Below are 24,502 nucleotides of genomic sequence, written 5' to 3' on the forward strand. Positions count from 1 at the left end.
GCAGCCAGCGCCGCTGCGTCAGGCGGATCCACGCCGCCAGCTCCTCCTCGCTCACCAGCCCGTCGCCGTCGGCGTCCATGCGGTCCACGATTTTGCTGCGCGCAGACGGGGGCGGCACGCACAGAGCAGCGACAGACAGCGACAGCGGGAGAGAGACAGACAGAGACAGACAGAGACAGAGAGAGAAAGAAAGACAGACAGAGAGAGACGGAGACAGAGAGACAGACAGAGAGAGACAGAGAGAGACAGAGACAGAGGGAGAGACGGGGACGGCACGCACGGACGGAGCAGCGACAGACGGAGACAGAAAGAGAGAGACGGACACGGACAAAGACGGACAGAGACGGACAGAGACAGAGAGAGACAGAGAGAGAGACAGAGAGAGACAGAGACAGAGACAGACAGAGGGAGAGACGGGGACGGCACGCACGGACGGAGCAGCGACAGACAGAGACAGACGGAGACAGACAGAGAGACGGACGGGGAACGCAGAGAGAAGACACGGACAGACGGACAGAGACGGAGAGACAGAGGCAGACATTATGCACGGGCGCAGCACTTGCGTTGAGCGATCGTTCCACCACGAATGTAAGTAGTGGGCGCCACGGTGGCTAGGAGATGTTAACTACCTCCCCGCCTGCCAGCGTGGTTTGATTTACTGTGTCTCGATTTTATGCTCAAGTTGTACCTCCAGGCCAAATGAACACAAACTATGTAAATAGTCTCCTCGAGGCGCTGCGAGTGCCACAGCCGAGGGTGGTGCAGCAAACGGAGAAAAATCCACTACCTCCTGCATACCAGGCGAGGTAGTCAACATCTCCCTAGCCACCGTGATGATAATGAGAGAGACACGCAAACTCCAAATATACAGCAGCAGGCGCCATCAAAGTCAGGGATGGAACCCACGACCTCCTGCACACCAGGCGAGGTAGTCAACATCTCCTAGCCACCGTGATGATGATGAGAGAGAGACACGCAAACTCCAAATATACAGCAGCAGCAGGCATCAGGGTGAGGATCGACCCCACGACCTCCCGCGTACCAGGTGAGGTAGTTAACATCTCCTAACCACCGTGATGATGAGAGAGAGAGACACGCAGACTCAAAATATACAGCAGCAGCAGGCGTCAGGGTCGGGATCGACCCCACGACCTCCCGCACACCAGGCGAGGTAGTCGACATCTCCCAGCCACCGGCGCAGCCTGTCCATCCGCTCTCACCCGAGCCGCTCCTTGGTCTCTTGCGGGCTCAGGCTGTGCAGCTCGCGCGCCGCGTACGACCCCAGCACGGCCTCGGGGTCGGAGCCCACGGCCCGCAGCGTGTCGTCGCCGCCGCCGCGCGTCCCGGCGTGCCGCTGCTTCTCGTCCGCCGTGGGTTTGGCCGCCGCGAGGTTCGCCGTGGCCAGGAGCAGCGCGAGCAGCAGCGCCGGGAGCCACCGCAGCGGCAGCGGGAGCCTCTGTCGCTGGAACGGCGGCGGCGTCGTCGTCGCAGTCATCGCCGTCGTCATCGCCGCTGTGCCTGATGGAAGAGATGAGGACAACGAGTGAGTGGTAGGGAGTGGAAGCAGGGGAGAGGGAGAGGAGAGGAGAGGAGGGAGCGAGCGAGAGAGCGAGCGAGAGGTGGGGCTTTACATAAAGCAGAGTTTAAAAATTCAAATTTAATTAAAAAAAAATTACGAAATGATGAACGAAGCAAAGTGCCGAATACACCGAGCATCTTCTTGTTTCCACTGATCGTAAAAAAAAAATAAAAAATAAAAGAGGGGAGGGAGAGGAGGGAGAGAGGGGAGAGGAGGGGAGGGAGGAAGAGGAGGGGAGGGAGAGGAGGGAGGGGAGGGAGAGGGGAGGGAGGGGAGGGAGGGGAGGGAGAGAGGGGAGGGAGGTAGAGAGAGGGAGGGAGAGGAGGGGAAGGAGGGAGACTTCAAGGGGCTGGTTTCTGCCAAAATTTGGCTGGAATTTCTTCACGCTCATTTGATGGGGGGAGGGGGGGGAAAGTCGTGTCCTTTTTGACACGTGGGGCGACAGAGGGTGCCGTGCCACGTGACTGAAGGAGGGGATCCAGCAATGGGGGTTGCTGAGGGCGCTTCTTTTTGTGTTTGCGTCCTGTGAACACAGCAGTACACTGTGGGATGTTTTATACATGGGGAGACGGTGTCGTATGTTGAATCTATGGGTCTCTGTGTGAGTCTATGGGTCTCTGTGTGTGAGTCTATGGGTCTCTGTGTGGGTCTATGGGTCGATGGGCCTCTGTGTAAGTCTATGTGTCTCTGTGTGAGTCTATGAGTCTCTGTGTGAGTCTAAGGCTCTCTGTGTGAGTCTAAGGCTCTCTGTGTGAGTCTATGGGTCTCTGTGTGAGTCTATGGGTCTCTGTGTGAGTCTAAGGCTCTCTGTGTGAGTATAAGGCTCTCTGTGTGAGTCTATGGGTCTCTGTGTGAGTCTATGGGTCTCTGTGCGAGTCTATGGGCCTCTGTGTGAGTCTATGGGTCTCTGTGTGAGTCTAAGGCTCTCTGTGTGAGTCTAAGGCTCTCTGTGTGAGTCTATGGGTCTCTGTGTGAGTCTATGGGTCTATGTGTGAGTCTAAGGCTCTCTGTGTGAGTGTAAGGCTCTCTGTGTGAGTCTATGGGTCTATGTGTGAGTCTATGGGTCTCTGTGCGAGTCTATGGGCCTCTGTGTGAGTCTATGGGTCTCTGTGTGAGTCTATGGGTCTCTGTGTGGGTCTCTGTGTGAGTCTATGGGTCTATAGGCCTCTGTGTGAGTCTATGTGTCTCTGTGTGAGTCTATGGGTCTCTGTGTGAGTCTAAGGCTCTCTGTGTGAGTCTAAGGCTCTCTGTGTGAGTCTATGGGTCTCTGTGTGAGTCTATGTGTCTCTGTGTGAGTCTATGGGTCTCTGTGTGAGTCTATGCGTCTCTGTGTGAGTCTATGTGTCTCTGTGTGAGTCTATGGGTCTCTGTGTGAGTCTATGGGTCTCTGTGTGAGACTATGGGTCTCTGTGTGAGTCTACGGGTCTCTGTGTGAGTCTATGGGTCTCTGTGTGAGTCTGTGGGTCTCTGTGTGAGTCTGTGGGTCTCTGTGTGAGTCTATGGGTCTCTGTGTGAGTATGGGTCTCTGTGTGAGTCTATGGTCTCTGTGTGAGTCTATGGGTCTGTGTGAGTCTATGGGTCTCTGTGTGAGTCTATGGTCTCTGTGTGAGTCTATGGGTCTCTGTGTGAGTCTATGGGTCTCTGTGTGAGTCTATGGGTCTCTGTGTGAGTCTATGGGTCTCTGTGTGAGTCTATGGGTCTCTGTGTGAGTCTATGGGTCTGTGTGAGTCTATGGGTCTCTGTGTGAGTCTATGGGTCTCTGTGTGAGTCTATGGTCTCTGTGTGAGTCTATGGGTCTCTGTGTGAGTCTATGGGTCTCTGTGTGAGTCTAGGTCTCTGTGTGAGTCTATGGGTCTCTGTGTGAGTCTATGGGTCTCTGTGTGAGTCTAGGTCTCTGTGTGAGTTAGGTCTCTGTGTGAGTCTATGGGTCTCTGTGTGAGTCTATGGGTCTCTGTGTGAGTCTATGGGTCTCTGTGTGAGTCTATGGGTCTCTGTGTGAGTCTAGGTCTCTGTGTGAGTCTATGGGTCTCTGTGTGAGTCTATGGGTCTCTGTGTGAGTCTATGGGTCTGTGTGAGTATGGGTCTCTGTGTGAGTGTAGGTCTCTGTGTGAGTCTATGGGTCTCTGTGTGAGTCTATGGGTCTCTGTGGAGTCTATGGGTCTCTGTGTGAGTCTATGGGTCTCTGTGTGAGTCTATGGGTCTCTGTGTGAGTCTCTGTGTGAGTCTAGGGTCTCTGTGTGAGTCTATGGGTTCTCTGTGTGAGTCTATGGTTCTGTGTGAGTCTATGGGTCTCTGTGTGAGTCTATGGGTCTCTGTGTGAGTCTAGGTCTCTGTGTGAGTCTATGGGTCTCTGTGTGAGTATGGGTCTCTGTGTGAGTCTATGTCTCTGTGTGAGTCTGTGGGTCTCTACGTGAGTCTATGGGTCTCTGTGTGAGTCTATGTCTCTGTGTGAGTCTATGGGTCTCTGTGTGAGTCTATGGGTCTCTGTGTGAGTCTATGGGTCTCTGTGTGAGTCTATGGGTCTCTGTGTGAGTCTATGGGTCTCTGTGTGAGTCTATGGGTCTCTGTGTGAGTCTATGGGTCTCTGTGTGAGTCTGTGGGTCTCTGTGTGAGTCTGGGTCTCTGTGTGAGTCTATGGTCTCTGTGTGAGTCTATGTCTGTGGAGTCTATGGGTCTCTGTGTGAGTCTATGGGTCTCTGTGTGAGTCTATGGGTCTCTGTGTGAGTCTATGGGTCTCTGTGTGAGTCTATGGGTCTCTGTGTGAGTCTATGGGTCTCTGTGTGAGTCTATGGGTCTCTGTGTGAGTCTATGGGTCTCTGTGTGAGTCTATGGGTCTCTGTGTGAGTCTATGGGTCTCTGTGAGTCTATGGGTCTCTGTGTGAGTCTATGGGTCTCTGTGTGAGTCTATGGGTCTCTGTGTGAGTCTATGGGTCTCTGTGTGAGTCTATGGTCTCTGTGTGAGTCTATGGGTCTCTGTGTGAGTCTATGTCTCTGTGTGAGTCTGGGTCTCTGTGTGAGTCTATGGGTCTCTGTGTGAGTCTATGGTCTCTGTGTGAGTCTATGGGTCTCTGTGTGAGTCTATGGGTCTCTGTGTGAGTCTATGGGTCTCTGTGTGAGTCTATGGGTCTCTGTGTGAGTCTATGGGTCTCTGTGTGAGTCTATGGGTCTCTGTGTGAGTCTGTGGGTCTCTATGAGTCTATGGGTCTCTGTGTGAGTCTATGGGTCTGTGTGAGTCTGTGGGTCTCTGTGTGAGTCTGGGTCTTTGTGTGAGTCTATGGGTCTCTGTGTGAGTCTATGGGTTCTGTGTGAGTCTATGGGTCTCTGTGTGAGTCTATGGGTCTCTGTGTGAGTCTGTGGGTCTCTGTGTGAGTCTATGGGTCTCTGTGTGAGTCTATGGGTCTCTGTGTGAGTCTATGGGTCTCTGTGTGAGTCTATGGGTCTCTGTGTGAGTCTGGGTCTCTGTGTGAGTCTATGGGTCTCTGTTGAGTCTATGGGTTCTGTGTGAGTCTATGGGTCTCTGTGTGAGTCTATTGGTCTCTGTGTGAGTCTATGGGTCTCTGTGTGAGTCTATGGGTTTCTGTGCGAGTCTATGGGTCTCTGTGTGAGTCTGTGGGTCTCTGTGTGAGTCTATGGGTCTCTGTGTGAGTCTATGGGTTTCTGTGTGAGTCTATGGGTCTCTGTGTGAGTCTATGGGTCTCTGTGTGAGTCTACGTGTCTCTGTGTGAGTCTATGTGTCTCTGTGTGAGTCTGTGGGTTTCTGTGTGAGTCTATGGGTCTCTGTGTGAGTCTATGGGTCTCTCTAGCGTATCTTTCCAAGCATCTGCAACTCCCAATTGTCTCAACCATTCGGCCGCGCACGCGACAGGCGACGTTTCGGGTGACGATCCCCCCCCCTTGCGTTAAGGCGTTCTGTGATTAAAAAAAATATTATCTTCTTGGTTCTTTCGGTAAAGTCACGTAGAAGGGAAGTAATAAAATAATAAAAAATAAAACATAATAAAATAAAATAATTCTCACGACGTTTCGGCTACAACGCAAGCAGCCGTCTCTGCGGCCGAAACGTCGTGAGAATTATTTGATTTTATTATGTTTTATTTTTTATTATTTTATTACTTCCCTTCTACGTGACTTTACCGAAAGAACCAAGAAGACGAATCCCTGCAGTCACGAAAGAAGCTTTAAATCGAAAAAAATATTAATATAGCAAATAAATACAATTAGATCGTTGCTACCGTGTTGCTTTAAAGCCGTAACAACGCTCGCGTCTGCGTTCCCAGTTTGTACAACAACAACAAACAAAGTAGTAAATAAAACTCACGGTAATTCCTCAGAAGTCGTCGGATTAGTTGAAGTTTAGTTTGTTTCGCGCTCGCTCCGCTAATCCCGTTACCACCGGTCCCCTATTCAACACACGGGGCACCAACCCGCCAATAGGAGCGCTCCTTGCTCAGGGTACACCGTGGGAGGGGGGAGGTGCCGAATGAAATCGGCTCTGCGATTGGTCAGAATTATCAGCGGGTGGGGGGGGGCGGGCCTATCCGCGTCGCTGATTGGCTGAGCGGTGTCGACGTGGGTTATGCGAGACGCCCTCTGCCCCTTCTGGCAGACAGTTACTTCTTCTGGAATGTCTTCTGGAAGAGGAATTTATCTTCCGGAAGATATAATTTTAATCTAAAATACTTATTTGATCTTCTCGAAGATGTATTTTTTTATCTTCTGGAGGAAATGTGTTATCTTCTGGAGGATATATTTGATTTTCTGGAAGATATAACTTTATCTTCTGGAAGATATAATTTTAATCTGGAATACTTATTTGATCTTCTTGAAGATGCATTTTATATTCTGGAAGATGTATTAAATCTTCAGGAAGATATAATTTTAATCTAGAAAACTTATTTAATCTTCTGGAAGATATAATTTTAATCTGGAATACATATTTTATATTCTGGAATAGGTATTTTTTTTATTCTGGAAGATATAATTTTAATCTGAAATACTTATTTTATCTTCTGGACGATGTATTTATCTTCTGGAAGATATAATTTTAATCTGGAATATGTATTTTATCTTCTGGAAGATGTATTTTATCTTCCGGAAGATATAATTTTAATCTGGAATACGTATTTTATTTTCTGGAAGATATAACTTTAATCTGGAATATGTATTTTATCTTCTGTTATTTTTACTTTCTTCCGAAAGATATGTTTAATATTCTGGGAAATATATTTCATCTTCTTCTTCCGGAAGATATCTACCAATCTTCCTCTTCCGGAAGATGAGCCAACCCACACCGGATTCCTGCCTTCTCCCCCCCAAAGAAACGGGGGGTAGAGCTTTCATCTTCCTCTTCTGGAAGACGTCTCCCGCATCTCGGTGGGAGGTGTGTGGGGCGCGCCCAGTGCAGTTGACCGTCTTCCGGAAGACGGAAGAGGCACCCAAAAAAACTTATGGTAGCAATTTCATCTTCCTCTTCTGGAAGATGTCTACCCGTATCCCGGTGGGAGGGGTGTGGGGCGCGCCCAGTGCAGTTGACCGTCTTCCGGAAGACGGAAGAGGCACACAAAAAAACATATGGTAGCACTTTCATCTTCCTCTTCTGGAAGATGTCTCCCGTATCCCGGTGGGAGGGGTGTGGGGCGCGCCCAGTGCAGTTGACCGTCTTCCGGAAGACGGAAGATGCACCCCAAAAAAACACGATGCTTGCTTTCCAGCAGCAGAAGCAACGTGTCTCCCGGCTCCACGTGTGAGCCCATGTTGGTCAGATCGGTGACGGCGATTATCATAAATTTCGATTTAAAGCTTCTTTCGTGACTGCAGGGATTCATCTTCTTGGTTCTTTCGGTAAAGTCACGTAGAAGGGAAATAATAAAAATAATTCTCACGACGTTTCGGCCACAACGCAAGCAGCCGTCCTCAGGTGAAGCTTGGTGGTGTTTCATTCTTCACCTGAGGACGGCTGCTTGCGTTGTAGCCGAAACGTCGTGAGAATTATTTTTATTATTTTATTTTATTATTTTATTATTTCCCTTCTACGTGACTTTACCGAAAGAACCAAGAAAGCGATTATCTTTATCATCATCTTAAAATCATCTTTATCATCATTCCGTGCCGAACCCTCACACGGTTTAACTGTATTCTTGTGCACGTAAATTGAGTTTAAAAAACAAATGTTCGTCTATTTGTGTTTGTGTTTCTCTCCTTATGGTGGGAACTTTGTAGGATGAACGTTGAGATGTAAAACGGGCGCGTGGTGACCACCAAAGTCTGACTTGGTCTGGCACTGATCAGGGGTTGACAGGTGAGTGTGGTGGTGAGTGTAGTGGTGAGTGTACTAGTGAGTGTGGTGGTGAGTGTAGTGGTGAGTGTGGTGGTGAGTGTGGTGGTGAGTGTAGTGGTGGTGGTGAGTGTAGTGGTGAGTGTACTTATGAGTGTGGTGGTGGTGAGTGTAGTAGTGGTGAGTGTAGTGGTGAGTGGTGGTGAGTGTAGTGGTGAGTGTGGTGGTGAGTGTGGTGGTGAGTGTACTAGTGAGTGTGGTAGTGGTGAGTGTAGTGGTGGTGAGTGTAGTGGTGAGTGTGGTGGTGAGTGTACTAGTGAGTGTGGTGGTGGTGAGTGTAGTGGTGAGTGTGGTGGTGGTGAGTGTAGTGGTGAGTGTACTAGTGAGTGTGGTGGTGAGTGTAGTGGTGAGTGTGGTGGTGAGTGTGGTGGTGAGTGTAGTGGTGGTGGTGAGTGTAGTGGTGAGTGTACTTATGAGTGTGGTGGTGGTGAGTGTAGTAGTGGTGAGTGTAGTGGTGAGTGGTGGTGAGTGTAGTGGTGAGTGTGGTGGTGAGTGTGGTGGTGAGTGTACTAGTGAGTGTGGTAGTGGTGAGTGTAGTAGTGGTGAGTGGTGGTGAGTGTATTGGTGAGTGTGGTGGTGAGTGCACTAGTGAGTGTGGTGGTGGTGAGTGTAGTGGTGAGTGTGGTGGTGGTGAGTGTAGTGGTGAGTGTGGTGGTGGTGGTGAGTGTAGTGGTGAGTGTAGTGGTGAGTGTAGTGAGTGTACTAGTGGTGAGTGTAGTGGTGAGTGTAGTGGTGAGTGCAGTAGTGGTGAGTGTACTAGTGAGTGTAGTGGTGGTGGTGAGTGTAGTGGTGAGTGTGGTGGTGAGTGTACTAGTGGTGAGTGTGGTGGTGAGTGTACTAGTGGTGAGTGTGGTGGTGAGTGTAGTGGTGAGTGTGGTGGTGGTGGTGAGTGTAGTGGTGAGTGTAGTGGTGAGTGTAGTGAGTGTACTAGTGGTGAGTGTAGTGGTGAGTGTAGTGGTGAGTGCAGTAGTGGTGAGTGTACTAGTGAGTGTAGTGGTGGTGGTGAGTGTGGTGGTGAGTGTACTAGTGGTGAGTGTGGTGGTGAGTGTACTAGTGGTGAGTGTGGTGGTGAGTGTGGTGGTGAGTGTAGTGGCGAGTGTGGTGGTGAGTGTACTAGTGGTGAGTGTGGTGGTGAGTGTACTAGTGGTGAGTGTGGTGGTGAGTGTAGTGGTGAGTGTGGTGGTGAGTGTACTAGTGGTGAGTGTACTAGTGGTGAGTGTACTAGTGGTGAGTGTGGTGGTGAGTGTAGTGGTGAGTGTGGTGGTGAGTGTAGTGGTGAGTGTAGTGGTGAGTGTACTAGTGGTGAGTGTGGTGGTGAGTGTAGTGGTGAGTGTGGTGGTGAGTGTGGTGGTGAGTGTGGTGGTGAGTGTACTAGTGGTGAGTGTACTAGTGGTGAGTGTAGTGGTGTGTGTACTAGTGGTGAGTGTAGTGGTGGTGAGTGTACTAGTGGTGAGTGTACTAGTGGTGAGTGTACTAGTGGTGAGTGTAGTGGTGGTGAGTGTAGTAGTGGTGAGTGTGGTGGTGAGTGTACTAGTGGTGAGTGTACTAGTGGTGAGTGTACTAGTGGTGAGTGTAGTGGTGGTGAGTGTACTAGTGGTGAGTGTACTAGTGGTGAGTGTAGTGGTGGTGAGTGTAGTAGTGGTGAGTGTGGTGGTGAGTGTACTAGTGGTGAGTGTACTAGTGGTGAGTGTACTAGTGGTGAGTGTACTAGTGGTGAGTGTAGTGGTGGTGAGTGTACTAGTGGTGAGTGTACTAGTGGTGAGTGTACTAGTGGTGAGTGTAGTGGTGAGTGTAGTGTTGGTGAGTGTGCTACAGATAAGGGGTTGACATGTAGTGGTGAGTGTAGTGGTGAGTGTGGTGGTGAGTGTAGTGGTGAGTGTACTAGTGGTGAGTGTAGTGGTGGTGAGTGTAGTGGTGAGTGTACCAGTGGTGAGTGTACCAGTGGTGAGTGTACTAGTGGTGAGTGTAGTGGTGGTGAGTGTGCTACAGATAAGGGGTTGACAGCTATGTAATATACAAGTCGTGATACAAACGCAACTCGCTACTTAACCTTCAATTGTAGCCAAATTTCCTAAGTTGCTCAAAGTTTTTTTTGCATCCGACCCACATTTTTAGTTTTATCTTCATATAAACCGGTTATGATGATGATGCTGAACCAGTGGAGCCAGCAGGTTCTGCTCCACAGCGTGTGGAAGAGTAGGCCAAGTACCCTCCCGGCTCGAGGGGAGACCCGGCCCCTTCCGCCACAGCAGTGGCCCGAGCCAGGGCAGTTGCAGCTCTGCGCCTTTGTCGTGAAGAGTTCAGTGCTCACTTAGTATGCATTGTTGTTGTTGTTGAGTGGGGCTGTTGTTGTTGTTAGGTGGGGCTGTTGTTGTGTTAGTGTGGTCTGGGACTGTTGTTGTTGGTGTGGTCTGGGACTGTTGTTTTGGTGTGGTCTGGGACTGTTGTTTTGGTGTGGTCTGGGACTGTTGTTGTTGGTGTGGTCTGGGACTGTTGTTGTTGGTGTGGTCTGGGACTGTTGTTGTTGGTGTGGTCTGGGACTGTTGTTTTGGTGTGGTCTGGGACTGTTGTTTTGGTGTGCTTTGGGACTGTTGTTGTTGGTGTGGTCTGGGACTGTTGGTGTTGGTGTGGTCTGGGACTGTTGGTGTTGGTGTGGTCTGGGACTGTTGTTGTTGGTGTGGTCTGGGACTGTTGTTGTTGGTGTGGTCTGGGACTGTTGTTTTGGTGTGGTCTGGGACTGTTGTTGTTGGTGTGGTCTGGGACTGTTGGTGTTGGTGTGGTCTGGGACTGTTGTTGTTGGTGTGGTCTGGGACTGTTGTTGTTGGTGTGGTCTGGGACTGTTGTTGTTGGTGTGGTCTGGGACTGTTGTTGTTGGTGTGGTCTGGGACTGTTGGTGTTGGTGTGGTCTGGGACTGTTGTTGTTGGTGTGGTCTGGGACTGTTTGTGTTGGTGTGGTCTGGGACTGTTGGTGTTGGTGTGGTCTGGGACTGTTGTTGTTGGTGTGGTCTGGGACTGTTGTTTTGGTGTGGTCTGGGACCTGTTGTTTTGGTGTGGTCTGGACTGTTGTTGTTGGTGTGGTCTGGGACTGTTGGTGTTGGTGTGGTCTGGGACTGTTGGTGTTGGTGTGGTCTGGGACTGTTGTTGTTGTGTGGTCTGGTACTGTTGTTTGTTGGTGTGGTCTGGGACTGTTGTTGTTGGTGTGTCTGGGACTGTTGGTGGTTGGTGTTGTTGGGTGGTCTGGGACTGTTGTTGTTTGGTGTGGTCTGGGGACTGTTTTTGTTGGTGTGGTCTGGGGACTGTGTTGTTGTGTGGTCTGGGACTGTTGTGTTGCTGTGGTCTGGGACTGTTGTTGTTGCTGTGGTCTGGGGAGCTGTGTTGTTGCTGTGGTCTGGGACTGTTTTTGTTGGTGTGGTCTGGGACTGTTGTTGTTGGTGTGGTCTGGGACTGTTGTTGTTTTGGTGTGGTCTGGGACTGTTGTTGTTGGTGTGGTCTGGGACTGTTGTTTTGGTGTGGTCTGGGACTGTTGTTGTTGGTGTGGTCTGGGACTGTTGTTTTGGTGTGGTCTGGGACTGTTGTTTTGGTGTGGTCTGGGACTGTTGTTTTGGTGTGGTCTGGGACTGTTGTTGTTGGTGTGGTCTGGGACTGTTGTTGTTGGTGTGGTCTGGGACTGTTGTTGTTGGTGTGGTCTGGGACTGTTGTTGTTGGTGTGGTCTGGGACTGTTGTTGTTGGTGTGGTTCGGGACTGTTGTGTGGGTGTGGTCTGGGATCTGTTGTTTTGGTGTGGTCTGGGACTGTTGTTGTTGGTGTGGTCTGGGACTGTTGGTGTTGGTGTGATCTGGGACTGTTGTTGTTGGTGTGGTCTGGGACTGTTGGTGTTGGTGTGGTCTGGGACTGTTGTTGTTGCTGTGGTCTGGGACTGTTGTTGTTGGTGTGGTCTGGGACTGTTGTTGTTTTGGTGTGGTCTGGGACTGTTGTTGTTGCTGTGGTCTGGAACTGTTGGTGTTGGTGTGATCTGGGACTGTTGTTGTTGGTGTGGTCTGGGACTGTTGGTGTTGGTGTGGTCTGGGACTGTTGTTGTTGCTGTGGTCTGGGACTGTTGTTGTTGGTGTGGTCTGGGACTGTTGTTGTTGGTGTGGTCTGGGACTGTTGTTGTTGCTGTGGTCTGGGACTGTTGTTGTTGGTGTGGTCTGGGACTGTTGGTGTTGGTGTGGTCTGGGACTGTTGGTGTTGGTGTGGTCTGGGACTGTTGGTGTTGCTGTGGTCTGGGACTGTTGGTGTTGGTGTGGTCTGGGACTGTTGGTGTTGCTGTGGTCTGGGACTGTTGGTGTTGGTGTGGTCTGGGACTGTTGGTGTTGGTGTGGTCTGGGACTGTTGGTGTTGGTGTGGTCTGGGACTGTTGGTGTTGGTGTGGTCTGGGACTGTTGGTGTTGCTGTTGTCTGGGACTGTTGGTGTTGGTGTGGTCTGGGACTGTTGGTGTTGGTGTGGTCTGGGACTGTTGGTGTTGGTGTGGTCTGGGACTGTTGGTGTTGGTGTGGTCTGGGACTGTTGTTGTTGGTTTGGTCTGGGACTGTTGGTGTTGGTGTGGTCTGGGACTGTTGGTGTTGGTGTGGTCTGGGACTGTTGGTGTTGGTGTGGTCTGGGACTGTTGGTGTTGGTGTGGTCTGGGACTGTTGGTGTTGGTGTGGTCGGGACTGTTGGTGTTGGTGTGGTCTGGGACTGTTGGTGTTGGTGTGGTCTGGGACTGTTGGTGTTGGTGTGGTCTGGGACTGTTGGTGTTGGTGTGGTCTGGGACTGTTGGTGTTGGTGTAGTCTGGGACTGTTGTTGTTGGTGTGGTCTGGGACTGTTGGTGTTGGTGTGGTCTGGGACTGTTGGTGTTGGTGTGGTCTGGGACTGTTGTTGTTGGTGTGGTCTGGGACTGTTGTTGTTGCTGTGGTCTGGGACTGTTGTTGTTGGTGTGGTCTGGGACTGTTGTTGTTGGTGTGGTCTGGGACTGTTGGTGTTGCTGTGGTCTGGAACTGTTGTTGTTGGTGTGGTCTGGGACTGTTGTTGTTGGTGTGGTCTGGGACTGTTGGTGTTGGTGTGGTCTGGGACTGTTGGTGTTGGTGTGGTCTGGGACTGTTGTTGTTGGTGTGGTCTGGGACTGTTGTTGTTGCTGTGGTCTGGGACTGTTGGTGTTGGTGTGGTCTGGGACTGTTGTTGTTGGTGTGGTCTGGGACTGTTGTTGTTGCTGTGGTCTGGGACTGTTGTTGTTGGTGTGGTCTGGGACTGTTGTTGTTGGTGTGGTCTGGGACTGTTGGTGTTGGTGTGGTCTGGGACTGTTGTTGTTGGTGTGGTCTGGGACTGTTGGTGTTGGTGTGGTCTGGGACTGTTGGTGTTGGTGTGGTCTGGGACTGTTGTTGTTGCTGTGGTCTGGGACTGTTGTTGTTGGTGTGGTCTGGGACTGTTGTTGTTGGTGTGGTCTGGGACTGTTGGTGTTGGTGTGGTCTGGGACTGTTGGTGTTGGTGTGGTCTGGGACTGTTGTTGTTGGTGTGGTCTGGGACTGTTGTTGTTGGTGTGGTCTGGGACTGTTGTTGTTGCTGTGGTCTGGGACTGTTGGTGTTGGTGTGGTCTGGGACTGTTGTTGTTGGTGTGGTCTGGGACTGTTGGTGTTGCTGTGGTCTGGGACTGTTGTTGTTGGTGTGGTCTGGCACTGTTGTTGTTTTGTTGCCTTGCCCCAAGCTTCCATTTAGTATTGAAACAATCGGCAGGAATTTATTTACTTTTGCAACTCGTGCTCCCACGTTATTTATTTCTCGTGACCTGCGTTTACCGTCGATTCCAAACACGTTCAACGGCATGTACACTAAACACGGGGAATGGCTTTAACATTTTGACAATATCCTGCAGATGCAGATGCCACTGGTTCTTCACGTTCTGCAGATGTAGATGCCACTGGTCCTTCATGTTCTGCAGATGTAGATGCCACTGGTTCGTCACGTTCTGTAGATGTAGATGCCACTGGTTCTTCACGTTCTGCAGATGTAGATGCCACTGGTTCTTCACGTTCTGCAGATGTAGATGCCACTGGTTCTTCACGTTCTGCAGATGTAGATGCCACTGGTTCTTCACTTTCTGCAGATGTAGATGCCACTGGTTCTTCACGTTCTGCAGATGTAGATGCCACTGGTTCTTCACGTTCTGCAGATGTAGATGCCACTGGTTCTTCACGTTCTGCAGATGTAGATGCCACTGGTTCTTCACGTTCTGCAGATGTAGATGCCACTGATTCTTCATGTTCTGCAGATGTAGATGCCACTGGTTGTTCACGTTCTGCAGATGTAGGGCCACTGGTTCTTCACGTTCTGCAGATGTAGATGCCACTGGTTCTTCACGTTCTGCAGATGTAGATGCCACTGGTTCTTCACGTTCTGCAGATGTAGATGCCACTGGTTCTTCACGTTCTGCAGATGTAGATGCCACTGGTTCTTCACGTTCTGCAGATGTAGATGTAGATGCCACTGGTTCTTCACGTTCTGCAGATGTAGATGCCACTGGTTCTTCACGTTCTGCAGATGTAGATGCCACTGGTTCTTCACGTTCTGCAGATGTAGATGCCACTGGTTCTTCACGTTCTGCAGATGTAGATGCCACTGGTTCTTCACGTTCTGCAGATGTCCACTGGTTCTTCACGTTCTGCAGATGTAGATGCCACTGGTTCTTCACGTTCTGCAGATGTAGATGCCACTGGTTCTTCACGTTCTGCAGATGTAGATGCCACTGGTTCTTCACGTTCTGCAGATGTAGATGCCACTGGTTCTTCACGTTCTGCAGATGTAGATGCCACTGGTTCTTCACGTTCTGCAGATGTAGATGCCACTGGTTCTTGCACGTTCTGCAGATGTAGATGCCAACTGGTTCTTCACGTTCTGGCAGATGTAGATTCCACTGGTGCTTCATGTTCTGCAGATGTAGATGCCACGGGTTCTTCACGTTCTGCAGATGTAGATACCACTGGTGCTTCACGTTCTGCAGATGTAGATGCCACTGTTCGTCATGTTCTTGCAGATGTAGATGGCACTGGTTCTTCACGTTCTAGCAGATGTAGATGCCACTGATTCTTCATGTTCTGCAGATGTAGATGCCACTGGTTCTTCACTGTTTTGCAGATGTAGATGCCACTGGTTCTTCACGTTCTGCAGATGTAGATGCCACTGATTCTTCATGTTTCTGCAATGTAGATGCCACTGTTTTCACGTTTTGCAGATGTAGATGCCACTGGTTCTTCACGTTCTGCAGATGTAGATGCCACTGATTCTTCATGTTCTGCAGATGTAGATGCCACTGGTTCTTCACGTTTTGGGCAGATGTAGATGCCACTGGTTCTTCCGTTCTGCAGATGTAGATCAACTGATTCTTCATGTTCGCAGAGGTAGATGCCACTGGTTTCACGTTTCAGATTATAGATGCCACTGGTTCTTCACGTTCTGCAGATGTAGATGCCACTGGTTCTTCACGTTCTGCAGATGTAGATGCCACTGGTCTTTCACGTTTCTGCAGATGTAGATGCCACTGGTTCTTCACGTTCTGCAGATGTAGATGCCACTGGTTCTTCACGTTCTGCAGATGTAGATGCCACTGGTTCTTCACGTTCTGCAGATGTAGATGCCACTGGTTCTTCACGTTCTGCAGATGTAGATGCCACTGGTTCTTCACGTTCTGCAGATGTAGATGCCACTGGTTCTTCACGTTCTGCAGATGTAGATGCCACTGGTTCTTCACGTTCTGCAGATGTAGATGCCACTGGTTCTTCACGTTCTGCAGATGTAGATGCCACTGGTTCTTCACGTTCTGCAGATGTAGATGCCACTGGTTCTTCACGTTCTGCAGATGTAGATGCCACTGGTTCTTCACGTTCTGCAGATGTAGATGCCACTGGTTCTTCACGTTCTGCAGATGTAGATGCCACTGGTTCTTCACGTTCTGCAGATGTAGATGCCACTGGTTCTTCACGTTCTGCAGATGTAGATGCCACTGGTTCTTCACGTTCTGCAGATGTAGATGCCACTGGTTCTTCACGTTCTGCAGATGTAGATGCCACTGGTTCTTCACGTTCTGCAGATGTAGATGCCACTGGTTCTTCACGTTCTGCAGATGTAGATGCCACTGGTTCTTCACGTTCTGCAGATGTAGATGCCACTGGTTCTTCACGTTCTGCAGATGTAGATGCCACTGGTTCTTCACGTTCTGCAGATGTAGATGCCACTGGTTCTTCACGTTCTGCAGATGTAGATGCCACTGGTTCTTCACGTTCTGCAGATGTAGATGCCACTGGTTCTTCACGTTCTGCAGATGTAGATGCCACTGGTTCTTCACGTTCTGCAGATGTAGATGCCACTGGTTCTTCACGTTCTGCAGATGTAGATGCCACTGGTTCTTCACGTTCTGCAGATGTAGATGCCACTGGTTCTTCACGTTCTGCAGATGTAGATGCCACTGGTTCTTCACGTTCTGCAGATGTAGATGCCACTGGTTCTTCACGTTCTGCAGATGTAGATGCCACTGGTTCTTCACGTTCTGCAGATGTAGATGCCACTGGTTCTTCACGTTCTGCAGATGTAGATGCCACTGGTTCTTCACGTTCTGCAGATGTAGATGCCACTGGTTCTTCACGTTCTGCAGATGTAGATGCCACTGGTTCTTCACGTTCTGCAGATGTAGATGCCACTGGTTCTTCACGTTCTGCAGATGTAGATGCCACTGGTTCTTCACGTTCTGCAGATGTAGATGCCACTGGTTCTTCACGTTCTGCAGATGTAGATGCCACTGGTTCTTCACGTTCTGTAGATGTAGATGCCACTGGTTCTTCACGTTCTGCAGATGTAGATGCCACTGGTTCTTCACGTTCTGCAGATGTAGATGCCACTGGTTCTTCACGTTCTGCAGATGTAGATGCCACTGGTTCTTCACGTTCTGCAGATGTAGATGCCACTGGTTCTTCACGTTCTGCAGATGTAGATGCCACTGGTTCTTCACGTTCTGCAGATGTAGATGCCACTGGTTCTTCACGTTCTGCAGATGTAGATGCCACTGGTTCTTCACGTTCTGCAGATGTAGATGCCACTGGTTCTTCACGTTCTGCAGATGTAGATGCCACTGGTTCTTCACGTTCTGCAGATGTAGATGCCACTGGTTCTTCACGTTCTGCAGATGTAGATGCCACTGGTTCTTCACGTTCTGCAGATGTAGATGCCACTGGTTCTTCACGTTCTGCAGATGTAGATGCCACTGGTTCTTCACGTTCTGCAGATGTAGATGCCACTGGTTCTTCACGTTCTGCAGATGTAGATGCCACTGGTTCTTCACGTTCTGCAGATGTAGATGCCACTGGTTCTTCACGTTCTGCAGATAGATGCCACTGGTTCTTCACGTTCTGCAGATGTAGATGCCACTGGTTCTTCACGTTCTGCAGATGTAGATGCCACTGGTTCTTCACGTTCTGCAGATGTAGATGCCACTGGTTCTTCACGTTCTGCAGATGTAGATGCCACTGGTTCTTCACGTTCTGCAGATGTAGATGCCACTGGTTCTTCACGTTCTGCAGATGTAGATGCCACTGGTTCTTCACGTTCTGCAGATGTAGATGCCACTGGTTCTTCACGTTCTGCAGATGTAGATGCCACTGGTTCTTCACGTTCTGCAGATGTAGATGCCACTGGTTCTTCACGTTCTGCAGATGTAGATGCCACTGGTTCTTCACGTTCTGCAGATGTAGATGCCACTGGTTCTTCACGTTCTGCAGATGTAGATGCCACTGGTTCTTCACGTTCTGCAGATGTAGATGCCACTGGTTCTTCACGTTCTGCAGATGTAGATGCCACTGGTTCTTCACGTTCTGCAGATGTAGATGCCACGTGGTCTTCACGTTCTGCAGATGTAGATGCCACTGGTTCTTCACGTTCTGCAGATGTAGCCACTGGTTTTCACGTTCTGCAGATGTAGATGCCACTGGTTCTTCACGTTCTGCAGATGTAGATGCCACTGGTCTTCACGTTCTGCAGATGTAGATGCCACTGGTTCTTCACGTTCTGCAGATGTAGATGCCACTGGTTCTTCACGTTCTGCAGATGTAGATGCCACTGGTTCTTCACGTTCTGCAGATGTAGATGCCACTGGTTCTTCACGTTCTGCAGATGTAGATGCCACTGGTTCTTCACGTTCTGCAGATGTAGATGCCACTGGTTCTTCACGTTCTGCAGATGTAGATGCCACTGGTTCTTCACGTTCTGCAGATGTAGATGCCACTGGTTCTTCACGTTCTGCAGATGTAGATGCCACTGGTTCTTCACGTTCTGCAGATGTAGATGCCACTGGTTCTTCACGTTCTGCAGATGTAGATGCCACTGGTTCTTCACGTTCTGCAGATGTAGATGCCACTGGTTCTTCACGTTCTGCAGATGTAGATGCCACTGGTTCTTCACGTTCTGCAGATGTAGATGCCACTGGTTCTTCACGTTCTGCAGATGTAGATGCCACTGGTTCTTCACGTTCTGCAGATGTAGATGCCACTGGTTCTTCACGTTCTGCAGATGTAGATGCCACTGGTTCTTCACGTTCTGCAGATGTGCCACTGGTTCTTCACGTTCTGCAGATGTAGATGCCACTGGTTCTTCACGTTCTGCAGATGTAGATGCCACTGGTTCTTCACGTTCTGCAGATGTAGATGCCACTGGTTCTTCACGTTCTAGATGTAGATGCCACTTTCTTCACGTTCTGCAGATGTAGATGCCACTGGTTCTTCACGTTCTGCAGATGTAGATGCCACTGGTTCTTCACGTTCTGCAGATGTAGATGCCACTGGTTCTTCACGTTCTGCAGATGTAGATGCCACTGGTTCTTCACGTTCTGCAGATGTAGATGCCACTGGTTCTTCACGTTCTGCAGATGTAGATGCCACTGGTTCTTCACGTTCTGCAGATGTAGATGCCACTGGTTCTTCACGTTCTGAGATGTAGATGCCACTGGTTCTTCACGTTCTGCAGATGTAGATGCCACTGGTTCTTCACGTTCTGCAGATGTAGATGCCACTGGTTCTTCACGTTCTGCAGATGTAGATGCCACTGGTTCTTCACGTTCTGCAGATGTAGATGCCACTGGTTCTTCACGTTCTGCAGATGTAGATGCCACTGGTTCTTCACGTTCTGCAGATGTAGATGCCACTGGTTCTTCACGTTCTGCAGATGTAGATGCCACTGCACGTTCTGCAGATGTAGATGCCACTGGTTCTTCACGTTCTGCAGATGTAGATGCCACTGGTTCTTCACGTTCTGCAGATGTAGATGCCACTGGTTCTTCACGTTCTGCAGATGTAGATGCCACTGGTTCTTCACGTTCTGCAGATGTAGATGCCACTGGTTCTTCACGTTCTGCAGATGTAGATGCCACTGGTTCTTCACGTTCTGCAGATGTAGATGCCACTGGTTCTTCACGTTCTGCAGATGTAGATGCCACTGGTTCTTCACGTTCTGCAGATGTAGATGCCACTGGTTCTTCACGTTCTGCAGATGTAGATGCCACTGGTTCTTCACGTTCTGCAGATGTAGATGCCACTGGTTCTTCACGTTCTGAGATGTAGATGCCACTGGTTCTTCACGTTCTGCAGATGTAGATGCCACTGGTTCTTCACGTTCTGCAGATGTAGATGCCACTGGTTCTTCACGTTCTGCAGATGTAGATGCCACTGGTTCTTCACGTTCTGCAGAGTAGATGCCACTGGTTCTTCACGTTCTGCAGATGTAGATGCCACTGGTTCTTCACGTTCTGCAGATGTAGATGCCACTGGTTCTCACGTTCTGCAGATGTAGATGCCACTGGTTCTTCACGTTCTGCAGATGTAGATGCCACTGGTTCTTCACGTTCTGCAGATGTAGATGCCACTGGTTCTTCACGTTCTGCAGATGTAGATGCCACTGGTTCTTCACGTTCTGCAGATGTAGATGCCACTGGTTCTTCACGTTCTGCAGATGTAGATGCCACTGGTTCTTCACGTTCTGCAGATGTAGATGCCACTGGTTCTTCACGTTCTGCAGATGTAGATGCCACTGGTTCTTCACGTTCTGCAGATGTAGATGCCACTGGTTCTTCACGTTCTGCAGATGTAGATGCCACTGGTTCTTCACGTTCTGCAGATGTAGATGCCACTGGTTCTTCACGTTCTGCAGATGTAGATGCCACTGGTTCTTCACGTTCTGCAGATGTAGATGCCACTGGTTCTTCACGTTCTGCAGATGTAGATGCCACTGGTTCTTCACGTTCTGCAGATGTAGATGCCACTGGTTCTTCACGTTCTGCAGATGTAGATGCCACTGGTTCTTCACGTTCTGCAGATGTAGATGCCACTGGTTTCACGTTCTGCAGATGTAGATGCCACTGGTTCTTCACGTTCTGCAGATGTAGATGCCACTGGTTCTTCACGTTCTGCAGATGTAGATGCCACTGGTTCTTCACGTTCTGCAGATGTAGATGCCACTGGTTCTTCACGTTCTGCAGATGTAGATGCCACTGGTTCTTCACGTTCTGCAGATGTAGATGCCACTGGTTCTTCACGTTCTGCAGATGTAGATGCCACTGGTTCTTCACGTTCTGCAGATAGATGCCACTGGTTCTTCACGTTCTGCAGATGTAGATGCCACTGGTTCTTCACGTTCTGCAGATGTAGATGCCACTGGTTCTTCACGTTCTGCAGATGTAGATGCCACTGGTTCTTCACGTTCTGCAGATGTAGATGCCACTGGTTCTTCACGTTCTGCAGATGTAGATGCCACTGGTTCTTCACGTTCTGCAGATGTAGATGCCACTGGTTCTTCACGTTCTGCAGATGTAGATGCCACTGGTTCTTCACGTTCTGCAGATGTAGATGCCACTGGTTCTTCACGTTCTGCAGATGTAGATGCCACTGGTTCTTCACGTTCTGCAGATGTAGATGCCACTGGTTCTTCACGTTCTGCAGATGTAGATGCCACTGGTTCTTCACGTTCTGCAGATGTAGATGCCACTGGTTCTTCACGTTCTGCAGATGTAGATGCCACTGGTTCTTCACGTTCTGCAGATGTAGATGCCACTGGTTCTTCACGTTCTGCAGATGTAGATGCCACTGGTTCTTCACGTTCTGCAGATGTAGATGCCACTGGTTCTTCACGTTCTGCAGATGTAGATGCCACTGGTTCTTCACGTTCTGCAGATGTAGATGCCACTGGTTCTTCACGTTCTGCAGATGTAGATGCCACTGGTTCTTCACGTTCTGCAGATGTAGATGCCACTGGTTCTTCACGTTCTGCAGATGTAGATGCCACTGGTTCTTCACGTTCTGCAGATGTAGATGCCACTGGTTCTTCACGTTCTGCAGATGTAGATGCCACTGGTTCTTCACGTTCTGCAGATGTAGATGCCACTGGTTCTTCACGTTCTGCAGATGTAGATGCCACTGGTTCTTCACGTTCTGCAGATGTAGATGCCACTGGTTCTTCACGTTCTGCAGATGTAGATGCCACTGGTTCTTCACGTTCTGCAGATGTAGATGCCACTGTTCTTCACGTTCTGCAGATGTAGATGCCACTGGTTCTTCACGTTCTGCAGATGTAGATGCCACTGGTTCTTCACGTTCTGCAGATGTAGATGCCACTGGTTCTTCACGTTCTGCAGATGTAGATGCCACTGGTTCTTCACGTTCTGCAGATGTAGATGCCACTGGTTCTTCACGTTCTGCAGATGTAGATGCCACTGGTTCTTCACGTTCTGCAGATGTAGATGCCACTGGTTCTTCACGTTCTGCAGATGTAGATGCCACTGGTTCTTCACGTTCTGCAGATGTAGATGCCACTGGTTCTTCACGTTCTGCAGATGTAGATGCCACTGGTTCTTCACGTTCTGCAGATGTAGATGCCACTGGTTCTTCACGTTCTGCAGATGTAGATGCCACTGGTTCTTCACGTTCTGCAGATGTAGATGCCACTGGTTCTTCACGTTCTGCAGATGTAGATGCCACTGGTTCTTCACGTTCTGCAGATGTAGATGCCACTGGTTCTTCACGTTCTGCAGATGTAGATGCCACTGGTTCTTCACGTTCTGCAGATGTAGATGCCACTGGTTCTTCACGTTCTGCAGATGTAGATGCCACTGGTTCTTCACGTTCTGCAGATGTAGATGCCACTGGTTCTTCACGTTCTGCAGATGTAGATGCCACTGGTTCTTCACGTTCTGCAGATGTAGATGCCACTGGTTCTTCACGTTCTGCAGATGTAGATGCCACTGGTTCTTCACGTTCTGCAGATGTAGATGCCACTGGTTCTTCACGTTCTGCAGATGTAGATGCCACTGGTTCTTCACGTTCTGCAGATGTAGATGCCACTGGTTCTTCACGTTCTGCAGATGTAGATGCCACTGGTTCTTCACGTTCTGCAGATGTAGATGCCACTGGTTCTTCACGTTCTGCAGATGTAGATGCCACTGGTTCTTCACGTTCTGTAGATGCCACTGGTTCTTCACGTTCTGCAGATGTAGATGCCACTGGTTCTTCACGTTCTGCAGATGTAGATGCCACTGGTTCTTCACGTTCTGCAGATGTAGATGCCACTGGTTCTTCACGTTCTGCAGATGTAGATGCCACTGGTTCTTCACGTTCTGCAGATGTAGATGCCACTGGTTCTTCACGTTCTGCAGATGTAGATGCCACTGGTTCTTCACGTTCTGCAGATGTAGATGCCACTGGTTCTTCACGTTCTGCAGATGTAGATGCCACTGGTTCTTCACGTTCTGCAGATGTAGATGCCACTGGTTCTTCACGTTCTGCAGATGTAGATGCCACTGGTTCTTCACGTTCTGCAGATGTAGATGCCACTGGTTCTTCACGTTCTGCAGAGTAGATGCCACTGGTTCTTCACGTTCTGCAGATGTAGATGCCACTGGTTCTTCACGTTCTGCAGATGTAGATGCCACTGGTTCTTCACGTTCTGCAGATGTAGATGCCACTGGTTCTTCACGTTCTGCAGATGTAGATGCCACTGGTTCTTCACGTTCTGCAGATGTAGATGCCACTGGTTCTTCACGTTCTGCAGATGTAGATGCCACTGGTTCTTCACGTTCTGCAGATGTAGATGCCACTGGTTTCTTCACGTTCTGCAGATGTAGATGCCACTGGTTCTTCACGTTCTGCAGATGTAGATGCCACTGGTTCTTCACGTTCTGCAGATGTAGATGCCACTGGTTCTTCACGTTCTGCAGATGTAGATGCCACTGGTTCTTCACGTTCTGCAGATGTAGATGCCACTGGTTCTTCACGTTCTGCAGATGTAGATGCCACTGGTTCTTCACGTTCTGCAGATGTAGATGCCACTGGTTCTTCACGTTCTGCAGATGTAGATGCCACTGGTTCTTCACGTTCTGCAGATGTAGATGCCACTGGTTCTTCACGTTCTGCAGATGTAGATGCCACTGGTTCTTCACGTTCTGCAGATGTAGATGCCACTGGTTCTTCACGTTCTGCAGATGTAGATGCCACTGGTTCTTCACGTTCTGCAGATGTAGATGCCACTGGTTCTTCACGTTCTGCAGATGTAGATGCCACTGGTTCTTCACGTTCTGCAGATGTAGATGCCACTGGTTCTTCACGTTCTGCAGATGTAGATGCCACTGGTTCTTCACGTTCTGCAGATGTAGATGCCACTGGTTCTTCACGTTCTGCAGATGTAGATGCCACTGGTTCTTCATGTTCTGCAGATGTAGATGCCACTGGTTCTTCATGTTCTGTAGAAGTAGATGCCACTGGTTCTTCACGTTCTGCAGATGTAGATGCCACTGGTTCTTCACGTTCTGCAGATGTAGATGCCACTGGTTCTTCACGTTCTGCAGATGTAGATGCCACTGGTTCTTCACGTTCTGCAGATGTAGATGCCACTGGTTCTTCACGTTCTGCAGATGTAGATGCCACTGGTTCTTCACGTTCTGCAGATGTAGATGCCACTGGTTCTTCACGTTCTGCAGATGTAGATGCCACTGGTTCTTCACGTTCTGCAGATGTAGATGCCACTGGTTCTTCACGTTCTGCAGATGTAGATGCCACTGGTTCTTCACGTTTTGCAGATGTAGATGCCACTGGTTCTTCACGTTCTGCAGATGTAGATGCCACTGGTTCTTCACGTTCTGCAGATGTAGATGCCACTGGTTCTTCACGTTCTGTAGATGTAGATGCCACTGGTTCTTCACGTTCTGCAGATGTAGATGCCACTGGTTCTTCACGTTCTGCAGATGTAGATGCCACTGGTTCTTCACGTTCTGCAGATGTAGATGCCACTGGTTCTTCACGTTCTGAGATGTAGATGCCACTGGTTCTTCACGTTCTGCAGATGTAGATGCCACTGGTTCTTCACGTTCTGCAGATGTAGATGCCACTGGTTCTTCACGTTCTGCAGATGTAGATGCCACTGGTTCTTCACGTTCTGCAGATGTAGATGCCACTGGTTCTTCACGTTCTGTAGATGTAGATGCCACTGGTTCTTCACGTTCTGCAGATGTAGATGCCACTGGTTCTTCACGTTCTGCAGATGTAGATGCCA

The 24,502-nt window shown here is 49.6% G+C and overlaps 1 protein-coding gene across 1 annotated transcript in view; it reads right to left on the minus strand.

The window, feature by feature from the left end:
* The window catches only part of LOC133360285 (calumenin-B-like), a 14,662-nt gene extending 8,665 nt beyond the window's left edge, over window positions 1–5,997 (minus strand). The window contains exons 1-3 of the mRNA XM_061578929.1: window positions 5,898–5,997; window positions 1,221–1,518; window positions 1–95 (exon numbers count right to left, since the gene is read on the minus strand). The exon at window positions 1–95 is cut by the window's left edge and continues 93 nt beyond it. Coding sequence (XP_061434913.1) covers window positions 1–95; window positions 1,221–1,507 — 382 coding nt within the window. The 5' untranslated portion in view covers window positions 1,508–1,518; window positions 5,898–5,997. The remainder of the gene's footprint in view (window positions 96–1,220; window positions 1,519–5,897) is intronic.
* Window positions 5,998–24,502: the final 18,505 nt, after the last annotated feature.

This window comes from Lethenteron reissneri, chromosome 68 (assembly GCF_015708825.2).
Source record: "Lethenteron reissneri isolate LAM-NWPU_2019-01 chromosome 68, ASM1570882v1, whole genome shotgun sequence".
NCBI lineage: Eukaryota > Metazoa > Chordata > Hyperoartia > Petromyzontiformes > Petromyzontidae > Lethenteron > Lethenteron reissneri.